The 19,133-nt window shown below is 46.0% G+C and overlaps 1 protein-coding gene across 9 annotated transcripts in view; it reads right to left on the reverse strand.

Moving 5' to 3' along the window:
* Positions 1 to 10,700, reverse strand: part of LOC137564051 (pleckstrin homology domain-containing family A member 5-like) — a 272,573-nt gene extending 261,873 nt beyond the window's left edge. For 4 of the 9 annotated variants that reach the window (XM_068277357.1, XM_068277358.1, XM_068277355.1 and 1 more), the window contains exons 1-2: positions 10,515 to 10,687; positions 10,182 to 10,258 (exon numbers count right to left, since the gene is read on the reverse strand). In XM_068277357.1, the coding sequence (XP_068133458.1) occupies positions 10,182 to 10,258; positions 10,515 to 10,609 (172 nt within the window). In that variant the 5' untranslated portion in view covers positions 10,610 to 10,687. Of the gene's footprint in view, positions 1 to 10,181; positions 10,259 to 10,514 lie in introns of all 9 variants that reach the window. The other 5 variants (XM_068277360.1, XM_068277359.1, XR_011030499.1 and 2 more) reach the window with 4 other exon arrangements.
* Positions 10,701 to 19,133: the final 8,433 nt, after the last annotated feature.

Consider the following 19,133-nt stretch of genomic DNA (forward strand, 5'->3'; position numbering starts at 1 on the left):
TTCGTTGCCTGTGTAGCTTTCAGGTGGTAGACAACCCCTGCCTTGCCAGCATAGTCATAATTCCTTGCCGACCTGCCTGCAAGATCCCCCTGCACAAACCTGCTTCCCTTCTTGAACAGCCACAGCCAACTTCTACCCTTCCCACAAACCCACACAGCACATAACTTCCCATACAAACCATCAAGCACAGAACCTGTTCTGTGTGCACAGTAAGGGCTCGTCCACACTAGGGGCGTTATCGGTCTTTTTTCAAGTGCAGGCGATTTAAAAAAAAAAAAAAAACCACAAACGCTTATGCAATAAATCTTTATGAGAAGGTTCATATCAGCGCGGTTTGTGTGCTGTGCGTTCAGCAAAGCAGTGTCTGTACCATTTTTGGGGCGTGTTTGCTATAATGGAAGATATAGGAAGAGTGCTAAATGCTCACAAATCCGCTTTATGCGGCGATTGTATTTATTCTTTTCCAGGGCAAAGAGTTCACTTCCTGACTTGCGTCAGGGAGTGAATCTCAAAACCGCTCTGGCCAAGCGCTTAGAAAAAAATCGCTTTTTCAAAAATGCAGCGTGCAGTAGTGGAGTGCCGGGAACACAAAAAAACCTAGCATACAAAAAACACAAAATGTTTGCGTTTTTAGGTGTGAACAAGGCCTTACTCCATAAATAACCCATTTTCTGTCTGCCACTTAGAACTAGCATAGCACATGGCCACTTCTCTGTCCCGACAACCACATAGATAAGCAGTTAACCCCTATCCTGCCTGCACAGCCATCCAGCACTTAGAGGGGCACCATGGCGAATTGTAAAGTTAAAATACGTGCAAACATAGACAAATAAGAAGTACGTTTTTTCCAGAGTAAAATGAGCCCTAAATTATTTTTCTCCTATGTTGCTGTCACTTACAGTAGGTAGTAGAAATCTGACAGAAGCGACAGGTTTTGGACTAGTCCATCTCTTCATGTGGGGATTCTCAGGGATTTATTTATTTTCAACAGCATTTAGTGAATGGCAGTTGCTCTGTCCAATCTGCAGCCTACCTATGACAAAACCCCATTTTTGCTTGCACATAACCTTTATATTAACTACATACACAGCTACTCAGCACATTATCTCTTCTGTACTTGCACAATTACAAGCAAATTGCTCTTTTTCTGCGTAAAAAGCCAACCACAATATATTGCTTTCTCTGCCTGCATATAACCCTTTTTCTGCCAGAATATACACCCGTTGCCTCCTTGCAAAATTCCAAGTGCACATAACCACTGAATTGCTTACACAGCCACCCAGTATGCATGCCTGCCTTTCTCTGACTACAAAATCACCAAGCAAATAACCCCACCTTTGCCATAACCATCCTGTGCACAACTCCATATTTGCCAGGACAACCAACCTGTACATAACCTCATCAACGCCTAAACAACCATTTTGCAAATAAGTTCACTCATGCCTACACAAATAGTCTGTATATTACCCCTCTTGGGCTAATTAGAGCTATCCTGCACATAGCCCCTTCTCTGCCTGCACTATTACTCCACATAACCTCTTTACCTACCTGCACAAAAATTCTGCACGATTCATATTCTGTGCATCCAGCCTGCTCATTGACAGTTCTCTATCTGTAAAACAAACTCCACATGACCTCAATTATGCCTACAGATCCATTTTGCACATTAACCTTTCTCTGCCTGCACAGTCAGACAGCACATACTCTTCTCTCTGTCTGCAGTCACCTAGCACACCTCATTCCCAGTGTGCAAAGCAAGCCCACATACCACTTCTCTACTTGCACAGGATGCTAGGTGCAGTATTTCTTACTACAATAATGGCACGCATGAAGTCATTATAGTTATGGTAATTGTGGTAGACACTCCCATTTACAAATCATTGGAAAAATACTGATCAAACGTTCACAGACCTATACGATTAAACATTTACATATTGAAAGCACAGAAGCAAGGAAGTATGGTATATGAAATAAAATTATTTCTCAATATATATCAAAACTATATTTAAACTTGAAAGTGATCCTGTAGTGAGAAAATATGGAGGCTGACATATTCATTTATTAACATACCGTCACCGCTTCAATCTGTACTGAACTCAGCTGCTCGTCTCATTCATTCATTTTTCTTTTCAGTCTTCCTCTGCTGCCCCTCTCTGTCAAGCACTTCATTGGATACCAATTAACCAGAGGATCCAGTTCAAACTCTTAACCCTAACCTACAAAGCTCTCCACAATCTTACCCCCCTGTACATCTCCTCACCAATTTGCAGATACCAACCCAGTCACAATCTCAGATCTGCACACAACCTTCTGTTGTCCTCCTCTAGAATTACGTCCTCACATTCACGCTTTAAAGATTTTGCACACGCTTCACCCCTCCTCTGGAATACCCTCCCACAACACATCTGCCTCTCTCCAACCTTTGTTACCTTTAAAATGCTCTCCGACAAGCATATACTAACTTAGGCCACGGCCACTTCCCCTTTGTCCTAAGACAAAATTGCACTCCTACCAGATATCCTAAAACACACTGCCTCTATATGTTTATTGTATACTATCCCATCTCTTGTTTCCCCCCTATTCCTTTAGATTTTAAGCTCGCAAGGGCAGGGCTCTCTTCCCCTTTTTGTATCTTGGAAATCATTATACATTTCATTCATCATGTTACGGTTGTCTCTGTCATTACCAATTCTGTATTTTGTAGCGATTTTGTATTTTGTCACCAATTATGTGTTTTGTTTATTGGTGTACACCAGGCTTTCTCAACCAGGGTTGCCTGGGACCCCAGGGTTCCTTGAGAACTCTGCAGGGGATCCTTGGCATTTTTGTGGAGTAGTATAATAGAGCACATTATAAAAGGGGTACTGTAAAAAGAAGCACTAAATTGGTGGGCAAAGTAAAGCTGCGTACTCACCGCTCGATGGGTTCAGCGACGTCCCCTTGACGACAGTCGCTAGCGATGCCTCTTCCTGTTGGCGGGTGAAGCATCAGCTCATGCGATGTACACGGCTGTGCAAGCGAGACTTCCAGCAATCGCGATACTTTGCGCAGTGTCATCGGGGATCTTAAAGATCCGCCATGTCGGTCTTTAGTCATCGCGCGACGTTCGCAATCGTGCTTCTGTACCCACCTGACGATGTCATGTAAAAATGGCCGGTCGTTGGAAATATCGCCAGGTGGGTACATAGCTTAATAATGAACACATTCATAAAAACCACTACAATAAAGAGACATTATAATTAAAGAGACACTGACTGAAGTCTCCTATAAATCGTGTTTTTATTTTAAAAATGTGTTTAACATTACTGTCCTACCTAAACCGCTGCATCCCCGCCGCTGTGCACTAACTAAATCCCCCCTAACTCGCCCTCCCTCTCCCCCCGCACAATCCATGACTTTCTATGCTGGGGTAAGACCTTAACATAGCCCTGACATACTTACTGCTCATCACTCGAGCATGCTCCATATTGCGTTCCCAGCAATTCCGCTATGATGACATCCCCACCATGTTTACAAACAAGGGGCACAGAAATATGAAAACAGCCATCTGCATCTAAGCTGAATGCCATCCAAATAGTCATTAGTGAGTATAAAGTAGGCCAAATTTGACTTGCTACAGAGAGCCGAGATGCAACCAATCATACTTATACTCGCCTATGCTGAAAAAGGCAGGACAGAGAACCCAGACTGGCAGGATTCTGGTAAAAGAATATAACGTGTATAAGATACCAGGTTACTTCCAGCCACTCAGGATCTGCAAGTCCTCTACATCCATACATGGCCTATATTAAAGGCACAGATCCCTGAATTCACTGTAAATATTTACATCTTTGTGCGCGTCTGGCAGGGTGTAGCGTTGTCAGTGCAGTACATCAGCTGACACTAATTCCCCCGAATTATATCTTAGCATTCGCTATAATCTCTGTTCTTAGGAGAAAAACGTCTTCACTTTATAAGTACATTCCAGTGCCTGCTGACACACGCTCGCGCACACATAGCACACGCAATATTCATACAGAGCTCAGCACTGATCTCTGCATATCAGCTCTCTCAAATCCATGGCTCAGGCAATATTACTACAATGCTGAACACTGCCATTTTACTGCTAGCACTCTTTCCCACAATCTCCTCTAATAGTGGATCCTATTTTGCAAGCAAGTGATTATTTTGAATTTATATAGCACTGACTTCTTCTGCAGTGTGCTTTAAAGGGTATATAGACATGCTGCTGTTTCCCCGAGGAGCTCACAATCTATTCCCTACCATTTGTCATAGTCCCTATCAAAGTTTCACGCCAATTAACTTATCTGAATGTTTCTGAGATGGGGGAGGAAACCCACACAAACACAGGTAGAATGTAAAATCTATCTATATATTATCCTCTATAATAATAGGCAATTGTCCCTGCGTAGCAGGGACAGTTGACTCAGTGTAGCTGGGTCCGTGCTTTTTGCTACGACGCATGTGCGCAGCACGGACCCAGCCTCACACAGGGAAGACGAGAGGGACGCAGCCAGGCGGGTGTGCGAGCGGGCGTGCGACGGGTGGGAGCGCGCATACGCGCAGCAGACGCGCGGAGACAGACCTAGCCCGTTTTTAAACAGGCTAAGGTCACTAGTCTTCTATAACGAGCCTTGGGACCCTAGGAGCTGCAATGCAAAAGTGCTAGCCATAATACCACCATTCTTTCAGTCCAGGATATAATTTCTTTAGGGTCCCAAGCAGGCAGAGGCCACATAAGACTGGGGTAAACAACACATACCGTATGTTTTACTACCCTTTGCACCATTCCACTGATGTACATCCATCCAACATTGAGGATACAATCACACTGCACAACACAGGTGGCAGCACACAATACCACTAACCACATTCATTTGACTGAATAGGGCAGAAGACAAAAATGGATACTGCAGTGCGATAACACACTAGTGGGAACATTAGATACTGCATTTTATGCAATCTCTAACAGCACACATTTTTAAAAACCGCTAGCGTTTGCCAAGTGTGAATGGAACCTTAATCCTGGCTTTCTTCCCTACACCCTCAGCTCTAAGTGTTAAATTTAAAGGGATTTTATCTCCCAAACTAAACTCTAAAGACTAATATTAAATAGTTCGTCCACATCAAAAAATAATTTGTTATATTAGTATCTACTTCAGAGGTGCCCACACTTTTTCAGCTTGTGAGCTGCTTTATTAGCAAGTCAAAATGATCTACCTATGTACAATTTTAGGAGCACAATTGTGTATACAGAATGGAAAAAGTAGTGCAGTTGAGATCTACCATGAAGTCCTTCACAATCTAGCGGTAGTCTTACATTCAGGAAAGAGGATATTGCCAGGAAGGCAGAAGCGGTCTGCTCAGCCTCCACCCCGGTAGAGATGGGTTGAAGAAGTGCCTAGATTTCACTGGCCCAAACACGCTATGACTGACAGAATGTTTGGGCTGAGCAGTGACCTCGCTTAAAGTGAACCCAAGGTGAAAATAAACGGATGAGATAAACATTTGTATCTATCCTCCTACTCCAATTTTTTATTTTTTATTTTTTTATATTCCATGGTTTTATTTTCTATTTAAAAACATTTAGAAAGTAAGTCCTCTTTGCTGCAGAGGCTGACCTTGTGAGGTCATCCTCCACTGTGCCTGCGGAAGCGCCACTGTCTATCAAGTCCACATTGTCCGAAGTGTACTGCGCATGCGCAGAACTACTGCCTCTGCAGTCAGCGGGGAATGGGAGCCAGCAGCTGAGAGTGAAGTTGTGGCGTGGGACATATCGGCTACCAGGGGCTGGAGGAAGCCCCAGGTAAGTAGATATTTTTTTTAGGGAGCCTGGACATTCCCTTTAAAGGACCATTTTTTTTAAAGAATAACCGAGTCAAATTAGATACTTACCTAAAGACAGGAAAGTCTCAGGATCCTATTGAGACCTACCTCCCAACTCTGCTGTCCCCCGTCGCTGAGCACGGCTCCCCAGAAGATGCATTGGCGCTAATCATATCGTGGGCGCGCAATAGCAGACCCAGCCCACCCGCACATGCGCAGTAAGCCGGAGCCGCGGACTCCATGCTACTGCACATGTGCGGATGGGCTAGTGTGCAGCCATGTTTCAGAAGGAAGAGCTGCGTGGCCCCCATGTGGAGGGGGGACACCCCTAACCATGGGGAGCTTCAAGTCAGTGAGGGAAGCCTCAATAGGATCCTCTTTTAAAGCATGCCTCGGATTTTGATCCCAAGCTGTGGCTCGGGATTACTAACTTCTTCGGGACCACCCGTAGTAAAACCTAGGCTGCACTTGTGGTTGCTTAAGCCTGATGTGGCTTATATTTTACTACACTGAGCTAATAGCGGTGCTCTTGACCCTGTGATCACTTTGAGCCAATCGGTTATCACAAAGAAAAAAAAAAATTAAAAGAAGGCTCTGGTCTTTAATGGGTCATAGTTGTGCGTTCCCAAATTAGTTAATGTGATCACTGTCAGTCTTCTCCCCAGAACTTTTTCCAGCCAGGTGGCATGAAATAGTAGCCGGGTGGCATTAAAAAGTAGCCGGGTGGCATGAAAAAGTAGCCGGGTGGGGCGAGATGAGAGAATGCAGGGCCGGTTCTTCTGTGTGCAACTCTGCTTACAGAATGGGAGGAGGTGAGCTGATGACAGCCGGGTGGAGCACCCGGCTGAAAGAGCCAGGGGAGAACAATTACTGTGATTGGCTCAAAGCTGCCATATTTCTTTTTTTAAAGGAGTCATCAGCAATTATAAGCAAAATAAGTGCTACTTACACGGGGCTTCGTCCAGCCCCAAGCTCCCAGAATGTCCCTCGCTTCAGCTCCAACATCAGCCATTCGCTGTCGCTGCCTCTCTGTCCCCAGCGATGACTATCACCGCCATGTGGTTCGGAGTGTACTGCGCAGGCACAGTAGTTCTGCGCCTGCGCAGTACACTCTGGTCCACGTGGTGGTGATTGCTCGTGCAGGCGCAGTACAGGTCGACCTGACATCATCGCCGGGGAGCGGGAGGAAGCGGCGGCAAACAGCGGAGCTGCAGCGAAGGACATGCTTGGGGCTGGACGAAGCCCCGGGTAAGTAGCACTTATTTTGCTTATAATTGCCTGATAACTCCTTTAAGCAATACAAGTTGTCTGGCAGCCCTTATTATCTGTTTGGCTGAATCACACCAGAAACAAGCATGCAGCTAATCTTGTCAGATTTGACAAAAATGTCACCTGATCTGCTGCATGCTTGTTCATGGTCTACGGCTAAAAGTATTAGAGGCAGAGAATCAGCAGGGCTGCTACGCAACTGGTATTGCTTAAAGCAGTAGGATTAGCCATACTATGGCAAGGAAAAAACACACACATATATAAGTAGATAAATACTTGATCTACTTACATAACACATGTATTGTACTGTCCACGTTTTGATTTCAGTGAATGTTATATAGTAAATGAAGAGAATTCTGTTCCTGTTGGGAACCATGTCATTTGCCCACGATTTGAGGCTAAATCCTGATGTTAGTTCTGCCCTTTACTTTTTTTCTCTTTTCTCCTCCAATCACTGAGTCACCTCAGCTTTGCTTGTAAACACAAGTAAACAGGGGATCAAGTTTCAGATAAGCAGCTAGGCAGGGAAATAAATGGAAGAGGAGGAATATATTATAGATAAAAAGAACCCCCAGCATGCAACTGTTTGGCACTGGCTACTAAAGGGCCAATGCTCCTTAAGTATGTGATAACTCCAAATCATAACTGCAGAAAAAGTTTTGAAAGTTTTGAATGCAGGATCAGCATCTTTATCACTTAATACACTCAGACCAGTTGCTGTTGAAATTGTATTTTTATGGTGACAATCCCACTTTAAAAGAAAATAAATATGGCAGCCTTCATAACTCTCACACTTCAGGTGTCCTTTAAACAGTTGAAAGCAATGGCAACCAAGCAACAATAACAGCCGGAGACCTAGTTACTGGCAAACCAATAGACAGTATTCTTATAGTGTGGCTGTCAGAAATCCTATGGAAAGCATAGCTCCCAACTGTTGGCAGTCCAGCAGATAGAGTCTGCCTCATCTGATGATACTCTGGTAAATGTTATAGTCTTATTCTCTGTAATCCAGTAGATAGATTCAAATTATGGTACTGCAGTACATATATGTCCCAGTTGTTGGTAATTCAGGTGATAATATATGGCCCAACTGATAATATTCCAGTGGATAGTATTACAGTCCAGTTGATGGTACTCCAGTGTATAGTGCAGTTGTTGATATTCCAGTGGATAGAATAGGACCTTGTTGCAGATAGTCCATAGGTTATCATAGACTGGTAGTCCAGTTGATAGCATAGCTGCCAGTTGCTAGTAGTCTGGTGTATTGTATTGGTCCCAGTTGCTGGTAGTCCAATAGATAATAGAAGAACCAATTGTTGGTAGTGAAAAGAATAGTATGAGTGGAAAGTAAAGGTCACACTTGCTGGTAGTCCAGTGAATAATAGAAGCCAGTTTCTAGTAGTCTCAAGAATAGTATAGGTCTCAGTTACTCAAACTCCAGTGGTCCATGGTTGGTAGCCAAAAAATATATAGTATAGGGTCTTGCTGATGCTAGTCCAGTGAAATATATATGGCCCAGATGTGGCTAGTCCAGTCAAATGTACAAAGAGTGTGGCTAGTCCAGTAAAATGTAAAGAGCCGAATTGCTGATAGGCCAATAGTCCATTGAAATGTCTGCGAGTACAGTAAAACATACAGGACCCAGCTGCTGCTAAGGTACTGAAATGTGCAGGACCCAGTTGTTAAAATTCTATTGAAATGTACAGAGCCCAACTGTTGATAGTCCATTGGATAATATAGGATCAAGGTTCCCGGGAGCCAAGCATTCAGCAAAGTCTGCAGTTATTGGTAGGCCAATCAGTACCATAATACCCTGGTACTGGAACTCCAGTTCAGCTTCAAGTAAAACTAGAAATTATAGGGACAGCTACCGGAGCAGTGCTTTTCAGCGCTGCTAGATTTGGGCGCAGCCGGCGCCTCCATAGACTACAATAGGAATCACTCCTATTGCAGCGCTCAGCGAGTAACGTCGGGTCCATCAGAAGACGGAGCCGAGGTTGCTTAAAAAACACATTAATTCGGCCTCCAGCAATCGCTGAAAGACGAATTATTTCATTCCCCCACTATCCATGTCGGCCTGGAGGGGGAATAGTAATTAAAACGGCCCAGACTTGTGCAGAAGCAGGATCAGCCATATACCGCTGAATCCTGCGCCCAAGTCTACCAGCACCGATTTCAAATGTACTCACAGCTACAGGTAGCCCAATACAGAATATGGATTCAAATGAGAGATATGCATATGCACTAATACTGCGCAAGACTGTAAATTTTACATATGACAAAGTTTTGTATTTTACACACAGACATTTAGTGAGTGTACAGATGACAGATCGCATATAAAAATACTACATATGGTTGTACAAGTGTATACATATAAATGCTGAGTGTGACTGCATGGTATTCAGGTAAGTATATACCTAGATACTACTATGAGGTTATATATACTGATGTTGAGTATGACTGTACAGTATTCAAGTGTGTAGGATATATATACACAGAGATTGAGTACAACTGTACAGCAAACATGTGACAGGTGTATATGCACACTGCTCATGAGCATGACTGTACATTATACAAGTGTAGATATACACTGATAGGATATGATAATACAGGTAATATGTATATATAGCATACAATGGCATATACCTAACCACTGGGAAAGACTGTATGGTATACAATGTATATACACCTTGATCATGACTGTGTTGCATAGTGGTTTGTGCATACACTGACAGTGGGTATGAATGTACAGTGCAAAGGTGTATATACATAATACCAGATGTAACTTTACAGTTCAACTGTACAAGTAGTGACACCAGTTGTACATGAAGCATAGACATGTTGTACTGGCATGTGAATAATATATGTAGGTGAGGTGACAGAATGAGGCAGATCATTGTAGATAAAGTACAGGTTCTGTACCATATAAGGTTATATGTACAGTATGTGTAATATATAGCGTACACAGACTATGCAGCACAAAAAAAAAAAAAAAAAAGGTATATGCACGTGTATCAGGAAAAGTATGTGCATAGCAAATGACATGAGCTCAGTAGAAAGCCAGTATGCAGGATGCACAGACTCACCTGGGGTCCTCCGGTGGCCAGTCAGGATGGTCTCCCCAGTGATGGGGTGCAACCAGGTGGTGCTTTTGGCCTCCTCACTGTAGGGGTACAGAAGAGGAGAGATGAAGGGAGAGACAGCGTGCATAATGGGGTACAGTGAAGAGGGTATACTGAGGACAGTTGGTGCGGGAAACGTGTGTATTGGGAAGCAGTATTGGTGCACAGTGGCATGCAGAATATATATTGGGATGCAGTGTGACACACAGTAACGATTAATGTAGGGAGTCTCGATGTACATGTGATCTTCATACAGAATATATAATGCGAAATGACACCCCCTGTCTCCATCATTACTTGATAAAGAAGACGCGTCCCCCAGCAGTGATGGCTGCCCTCCAAGATCCGGGCAAAGAGATCACCCACTCCGGGCTGCCGCCATCCTCCGCCATGTCTGCCAGCCCGGGACCGCGCACTTCCCCAAGCGCGCACCCGATCACTGAACCCGCCTACCCGGGAGCGCGCATTCGCCAGAACACGCCCACAACTCCAGCCCATTCACTCATCTAGTCGTGCCTGCAGCGACCTTCGTCCATCCAAACCTCTGCTTTCCCCGCCCACCACACCAGAGTACCAAGAACTATTCCCGCCCACCACACCAGAGTATCAAGAATTAGAGCCAAGAGTATACGAATCCCCGCCAACCCAGTGCTCTGCTATACCCGCCCACCACTAGCTGCCCCGCAATCACTGCCCACAGACTACTTTCCTCACACAACACAAGCTTCCACCCGTTCCCGCCTCCTACTGTAGTATCACCGCCCATCCCCGCAGCCAACATTCTCCGCCCAACAGCGCAGACCAGGCGGGGGCAGGGCCAGAGGGAGCTCCCCCTTTCATACAGGTACACTACAGGAATGGAGGTGGGGCATGCAAGCACAGTAGCATTTCAGTATGCAGGAGTGTAATTGGCTTTCTGCCTTGCCTAGACGCTGCCACGCTGGGCACAACCAACATCAGCTGGGTCACAACAACCAGCAGCTCATAGGATGCTAGGAGTGATGCTAGTAGTTCCTCTTCGCAGCGTCAGGTTACAGATGACTCCCTCCGCACAGTCAAGTGACCAATCAATATCTCCCTGCAGTCGTAGGTGACAACACAATATTCCCCGTTTGTAGTACACTACCATGTATGGGCTGAGAGGTGATCCCTGGAGTCAATGTTTTCTCTGTGTGACATCCAATGTTTCGGCTTCAGGGCAAGGTAATGTCTACCTGCTGTGTCTTGCGACTACCCCCCCTCCTCTACAAATTCGGACAAACCCAGGATTTTCGAGGGGGGGGGGGGGGGGATTTCAGAAAGGTCTGCCTCAGCCACTCTCAATACAGTATAATAATATGGTAAGATATCATGCTGGGTACATGCAATTTCCCGTCCGACTGACAGGATCTGACAATTATTTCCTAACTGTCCGATCTACTCCCGATTGATAACAGGGTCGATCAGGGACATTTTGGATACAGATAATAATGAGGACAGCCGATATTGGTAATGAAGGGGAAAGTGAACATTCAACCAGCAGAGGCAAGGGGTGTGTAAATACCTGGCTCTGTTCTCTGTTAAAGGGAACCTTAACTGATCGGGGGGGGGGGGGGGGGGTAAAGAGTTTCAATTACCTGCGCTATTACCAGCCCCCTGCAGCAGTCCTGTGCCCTCGGAGCCGCTCTGGAATCCTCCGGTCCCCCGCTGTCACGTATTTTTGTACGCATTGCGGTCCGCAACAGCGCTAATTGCAGTAGGGAATGCGTCCAATAATATGCATGGCGGCGGGCCGACTGGTGAGTCGTCAAAAACGAAACTAAGTGACAGCGGGGGACCGGAGGATTCCAGAGCGGCTCCGAGGGCACAGGACTGCTGCAGGGGGCTGGTAATAGCCCCAGGGAAGTGAAACTCTTTACCCCCCGTTCAGTTAAGGTTCCCTTTAAGTTCCCCAGTTCTGTACACACACTGCTTGCTCCATGCTCTGTACATGCGCTGCTGCTCCGTGCTCTGTACACAAGCTGCTGCTCCGTGCTCTGTGCACAAGCTGCTGCTCCGTGCTCTGTGCACACGCTGCTGCTCTGTGCTCTGTACACACGCTGCTGCTCCATGCTCTGTACACACGCTGCTGCTCCGTGCTCTGTACACATGCTGCTGCTCCGTGCTCTGTACACACGCTGCTGCTCCGTGCTCTGTACACACGCTGCTGCTCCGTGCTCTGTACACACGCTGCTGCTCCGTGCTCTGTACACACGCTGCTGCTTCGTGCTCTGTACACACGCTGCTGCACCGTGCTCTGTACAGTGTACACAAGCTGCTGCTCCGTGCTCTGTACACAAGCTGCTGCTCCGTGCTCTGTACACAAGCTGCTGCTCCGTGCTCTGTACACAAGCTGCTGCTCCGTGCTCTGTACACATGCTGCTGCTCCGTGTTCTGTACACACGCTGCTGCTACGTGCTCTGTACACACGCTGCTGCTCCGTGCTCTGTACACACTCTGCTGCTCCGTGCTCTGTACACACTCTGCTGCTCCGTGCTCTGTACTCACGCTGCTGCTCCGTGCTCTGTACACACGCTGCTGCTCCGTGCTCTGTACACACGCTGCTGATCCGTGCTCTGTACACACGCTGCTGGTCTGTGCTCTGTACACACGCTGCTGCTCCGTGCTCTGTACACACGCTGCTGCTCCGTGCTCTGTACACACGCTGCTGCTCCGTGCTCTACACACGCTGCTGCTCCGTGCTCTGTACACACTCTGCTGCTCTATATTCTGTACACACGCTGCTGCTCTATATGCTGTACACATGCTGCTGCTCTATATTCTGTACACACGCTGCTGCTCTATATTCTGTACACACGCTGCTGCTTTGTATTCTGTACACACACTACTGCTCTATATTCTGTACACACACTGCTGCTCTATATTTTGTACACACACTGCTGCTGTATATCCTGTACACACACTGCTGCTCCATGCTCTGTACACCCTCTGCTGCTACATCCAAAGTCAACAGTAGCAGGGAAAGAAGGGGCAGTTCTGTGAGCTGTAGGATACCTGCAGATATTCTGGTGTCTCAACTTGTGCCTGTCCCCAGACACTGCACTGGCCCTGGTCTGAGGGGGGATTTTGGGCAGCTGTAACCCCCCCCTCCCCCTCCTGCGTTAGCCTATGAATATCTTTTCCTCATTTAACCCTGTTAAATCATGTGATAACATCCTTTTCAAGTGCCATATGATCCCTAATTTCCCTCACACTCGCACCCTCTCCACATACGCAGATTTTTTTAACCCGTTTTCCCCTATGCCAGCTGGTATGACCAGAATAACTAATGAGGGGGCTATGTCATCCAATCCATATTTGCCCTCAGGGCTTGTTCACATTGCAGGGTTTTTCGTTTTTTTTTTTACACGTGGGCAATTTTTGAAATCGCCCACCAAACGCTTGTGCAATGAATGTCTGAGAAAGTTCATATCAGCACGGGTCATGCGCTGTGCGGGCAGCAAAGCGGTGCGTGGACCATTTTTTGAGCCGATTCCGCCTCAATGGAAAGTATAGGAGAAACGCAAAACACTCACAAAATTGCTTTGTACAGCAATTGCGTTAGCGTTTTTAAGAATAATTACATTGTATTTATTCTTTTCCGGGTCAAAGAGTTCACTTCCTGACTTGCGTCAGGGAGTGAATTACAAAACCGCTCTGGAAAAACGCTTAGAAGACACAAAAAGGAATCGCCCACTCAAGCACTGGGAATCGGGTAAAAAAAGACGCCTCAAAAACAGCCCAAAGCAGATGGACACGCATGCCGAACGCAATGTGAACAAGGCCTCATGGTGCATGACATGTGAAGGACATGAGGCACATTCCCACCTTGTATGGGGAATCCTGGGAAGGACTTAAAGTGCACCGAGCCAAAGCTTGGGTTCAAAATCTAAAGAGGGAAGCCTCAGGATCCTATTGATTCTTCCAGGGCTGTGGAGTCAGAGCAATTTTGGGTACCTGGAGTCGGAGTTGGAGTCGGTGGTTTCATAAACTGAGAGCAGTGATGATCACCGGATGAAATTCGAATAGGTTTTATTCGGATCAGTGCTGGTCGTAATGGAGAAAGCTACGCTTACGGATCATTACGCGTAATTTTACGCTATTACGCATTACGAAATTACGCTTACGGCATAGACAGTCAATTTCGGTACATGTCTATAATTACGCATAGCACTTACGCAATTACGCGTAAGTATACCGTAATTCAGGTTATTACGTTTTCGGTTTATGCGTAAAATCCTACTAGCAATTAATGCGTAAGGTCATGCTGCCAAGCGGAAAAGTTGACGCATGGATCAATGTTAGGTAGCCGCCGACTTTAAGGGTTAATAGCAAAGCCCCCTTAAGTGCTAAGAGCCTCAAATTTGGAGAATATATTAAGGAGATCAGAAGGAATAAGAGGAAACAAATTTTTTTCAAAAAGACCTTATAGTTTTTGAGAAAATCGATGTTAAAGTTTCAAAGGAAAAATATATACATTTAAAAACCCGCCGACTTTAACGGTTAATAGCAAAGCCTGCTTAAAATTTAGGAACACCAAATTCACAGGGTATATTAAGGGGATCAGTGGGAATAAGAGGAAAAAATTTTTTTTCAAAAAGACCTTATAGTTTTTGAGAAAATCGATTTTTAAGTTTCAAGGGCGAAAATGTCTTTTAAATGCGGAAAATGTCAGGTTTTTTTGCACAGGTAACAATAGTGTTTTATTTTCATAGATTCCCCCAAGTGGGAAGAGTTTTACTTACTTCGTTCTGAGTGTGGGAAATATAAAAAAAAAACGACGTGGGGTCCCCCCTCCCAGACCTCTTTAACCCCTTGTCCCCCATGCAGACTGGGATAGCTAGAATGCGGAGCACCGGCCGCGTGGGGCTCCGCACCCTGACTATACCAGCCCGCATGGTCCATGGATTGGGGGGTCTCGGAAGGGGAGGGGCAGCCAAGCTTTCCCCTCCCCCTCCGAGCCCTTGTCCAATCCAAGGACAAGAGGCTCTTCTCCACCTCCGATGGGCGGTGGAGGTGGAGGCCGCGATTTCCTGGGGAGGGGTTCATGGTGGCATCTGGGAGTCCCCTTTAAAAAGGGGTCCCCCAGATGCCCACCCCCCTCCCAGGAGAAATGAGTATAGAGGTACTTGTAGTACCCCTTACCCATTTCCTTTAAGAGTTAAAAGTAAATAAACACACAAACACATAGAAAAAGTATTTTAATTGAACAAAAAACATAACCACAAAAAAAGTCCTTTAATATTCTTAATTAACCATTAATACTTACCTGTCCCTTTAAAAGCCAGTTCCCACGCAATATCCTCGGAAATATACTAATCAGTTACAATGTAACAAAGTTATTACAATGTAACAACTTTGTTACTTTGTAACACCACCGCACCCGACGTCACTCGCCGCTCACCCGCCGGCCGCCGCATACACGCTAGTCCCCGCCGGCTCCCGCCGTCCACTCCGCCCACACCTGTCACTCATATACATGCTGGCACCCATGGGTGCCAGCATGTATATAGGTGACATGTGGGAGAGGCGGGGAGGGCAGCGGAGCCGGCGGGGACTTAGCGTCCCTTCACCCGACAGAGCTCTGAGCTATATTAGCTCAGAGCTCTCGAAAGCATCTTTGTATTTGGGCTCCAAGGAGCCCCATTGGTCCTTAGCAGACCAATGGGGTTCCTTCAAATCAGAAGGAACCCCATTGGTCTGCTAAGGACCAATGGGGCTCCTTGGAGCCCAAATACAAAGATGCTTAGAGAGCTCTGAGCTATAGCTCAGAGCTCTGTCGGGTCCTGCAGCACAGACGCGGTGGCGGCGGCGGCGGTGAGTGACGTCGGGTGCGGCGTAGTTACAATGTAACAAAGTTGTTACATTGTAATAACTTTGTTACATTGTAACTGATTAGTATATTTCCGAGGATATTGCGTGGGAACTGGCTTTTAAAGGGACAGGTAAGTATTAATGGTTAATTAAGAATATTAAAGGACTTTTTTCGTGGTTATGTTTTTTGTTCAATTAAAATACTTTTTCTATGTGTTTGTGTGTTTATTTACTTTTAACTCTTAAAGGAAATGGGTAAGGGGTACTACAAGTACCTCTATACTCATTTCTCCTGGGAGGGGGGTGGGCATCTGGGGGACCCCTTTTTAAAGGGGACTCCCAGATGCCACCATGAACCCCTCCCCAGGAAATCGCGGCCTCCACCTCCACCGCCCATCGGAGGTGGAGAAGAGCCCCTTGTCCTTGGATTGGACAAGGGCTCGGAGGGGGAGGGGAAAGCTTGGCTGCCCCTCCCCTTCCGAGACCCCCCAATCCATGGACCATGCGGGCTGGTATAGTCAGGGTGCGGAGCCCCACGCGGCCGGTGCTCCGCATTCTAGCTATCCCAGTCTGCATGGGGGACAAGGCGTTAAAGAGGTCTGGGAGGGGGGACCCCACGTCGTTTTTTTTTTATATTTCCCACACTCAGAACGAAGTAAGTAAAACTCTTCCCACTTGGGGGAATCTATGAAAATAAAACACTATTGTTACCTGTGCAAAAAAACCTGACATTTTCCGCATTTAAAAGACATTTTCGCCCTTGAAACTTAAAAATCGATTTTCTCAAAAACTATAAGGTCTTTTTGAAAAAAAAATTTTTCCTCTTATTCCCACTGATCCCCTTAATATACCCTGTGAATTTGGTGTTCCTAAATTTTAAGCAGGCTTTGCTATTAACCGTTAAAGTCGGCGGGTTTTTAAATGTATATATTTTTCCTTTGAAACTTTAACATCGATTTTCTCAAAAACTATAAGGTCTTTTTGAAAAAAAAATTTTTCCTCTTATTCCTTCTGATCTCCTTAATATATTCTCCAAATTTGAGGCTCTTAGCACTTAAGGGGGCTTTGCTATTAACCCTTAAAGTCGGCGGCTTTTTTATATTATACGGGAGCGTAATATTACGCGATTACGGCAGACTGTGTAATTTCAATGGGAGTTTACTGTCTTACGCGTAATTTGTTACGCGTAAAACGTAACCCTACGGTCTACGCGTAATTAATTACGCGTAATACCGTAACCTTACACGTAACGCTTACGGTGCATTTGTAGTGAATTACGATGCGTAATTACGCTAATGCGTAATTTCGGCCCAGCACTGATTCGGATTTCATCCAGGTAATTAAAGCACCTGTGCAGGTGAACAAGGGGGGGTTAAACTTACCCAGCAGGCGTCTTCTTTGATCCTTCCCATTTGTTTGTGGTCACGTGATGTGCTTGGAACGCAGCGTAAGAAGGAATTTAGGGACGGATTAAAGAAGACGCCTGGACTTCCGGTTCCGGCGCCTGTATGGGAGGAAGCTAGTAGCGGAGCTCCGTAAAGCCAGCCAGCCCGCGGCGGTGAAAAAACCCACCCACACGCCCGAGGATATCATCCCCGGGTGGCTCACAGTCTCCCGACCACGGAGACATCATCCATGGACCGCTACCTCACCCGCTCCTCCAACACGCGAGGTGATACAGCGCAGCAGACACCACGAGTCAAGATGGCGCCTGGCACAGGGAAGCGCGGCTCCCGTCATGACTCCCAGGCCTCACAGCCCGAGTGGGGAGAGGACTCCGATGCACCCTCGGAAGACGGTAAGAGAGCCCCACCACCTCTAAACTACAAAGCCCTGGCCAAAGAGATGATGAAACATCTCGCCCCTGACTTGGAAGCTGCAGTGGGGAAGGCTGTCTCTAAGACCCTATCAGCCATCACTAAAGAACTGCAGAAACACTCTGCTAGACTAGATGATGCTGAGCATCGCATTGAACAATGTGAAGGAGACTTAGATAAAGCATTTAGCAAGATAGACTATCTCACCAAACAGAATTCCATTTCTCATGAACGTATTGAGGACTTGGAGAACAGATCAAGGCGGAATAATCTCCGTGTGGTGGGTCTACCTGAACATATCCGCCTAGACAAGCTGCCTGAGTTTTGCGAGTCTACCCTCCCCCAGCTACTTTGTCTGGAAGGGGACTTTAAAGTGGAAAGAGCCCATAGGGTAGGCCCACCTAAGCCGGAATCTCCTAAAGGTACCCCGCGTCTAGTCATGGTTCGCTATCTGGACTACAACGCGAAAGCTAAGATCCTCAGAGCTTTTAAATCTCTAAAGCAACCACTACTCCATCAAGATAAACCCATCAGGTTATTCAACGATTATTCCTATGAAGTATCCCAGAGACGCCAAGCCTTCACCAAAGCCTGCTCCTATTTGGCCCTGAGAAACGTCAAGTTCTCTCTTCTATACCCGGCCACTCTGAAAATAATGGAGGACAATGAGAAATTCCGCATCTTTAAGAGCCCCAAGGAAGCTGATTCCTACCTCCGCACTCGATTCTCCTCTCCCAACCGCAAAGCCGCCTCTCCTGCGCCACAGTCAAGAGATGATGATGATGATGATCCTGCGTGATTTTTTTCATTTCACATATTTAGGTCTAATATCACTACCGTGGCCTGTATTTTTGTCTGGCTTCGGACGTGAGGAAGCTTTGGAGCTACAGGGAAGAAGTGAAGTCCATGCTTCTATGTATTTTTGAAGTTTTTGTTGTTCCAGGGAAGTTGGATTTGTTCCCTCCAACTATACCCTATCGCCATCAGACACTCTACGCATTCCTTCAGCGTAAGGGATCAACACCAAACTGTTGGAGCATAAGTATTTTTTGGTTCCCTTATTTTTATTTTTACTTTTTGGTTGCTCTCTCTGGGGTCTGCTGTTCTCATTTTATAGATTTTAAGGTTGTTTATTATGCATATCTCTCTGTTCTCTCATGTTTTACACTGCTCGCCATCATATACTCGCTCATTGAAACACCCATATTATGAAAGTGATTTCCTGGAACGTCAAGGGTCTGAGGTCTCCTGTAAAACGAGCACAAGT

Source organism: Hyperolius riggenbachi, chromosome 3 (genome assembly GCF_040937935.1).
Source record: "Hyperolius riggenbachi isolate aHypRig1 chromosome 3, aHypRig1.pri, whole genome shotgun sequence".
Lineage (NCBI taxonomy): Eukaryota > Metazoa > Chordata > Amphibia > Anura > Hyperoliidae > Hyperolius > Hyperolius riggenbachi.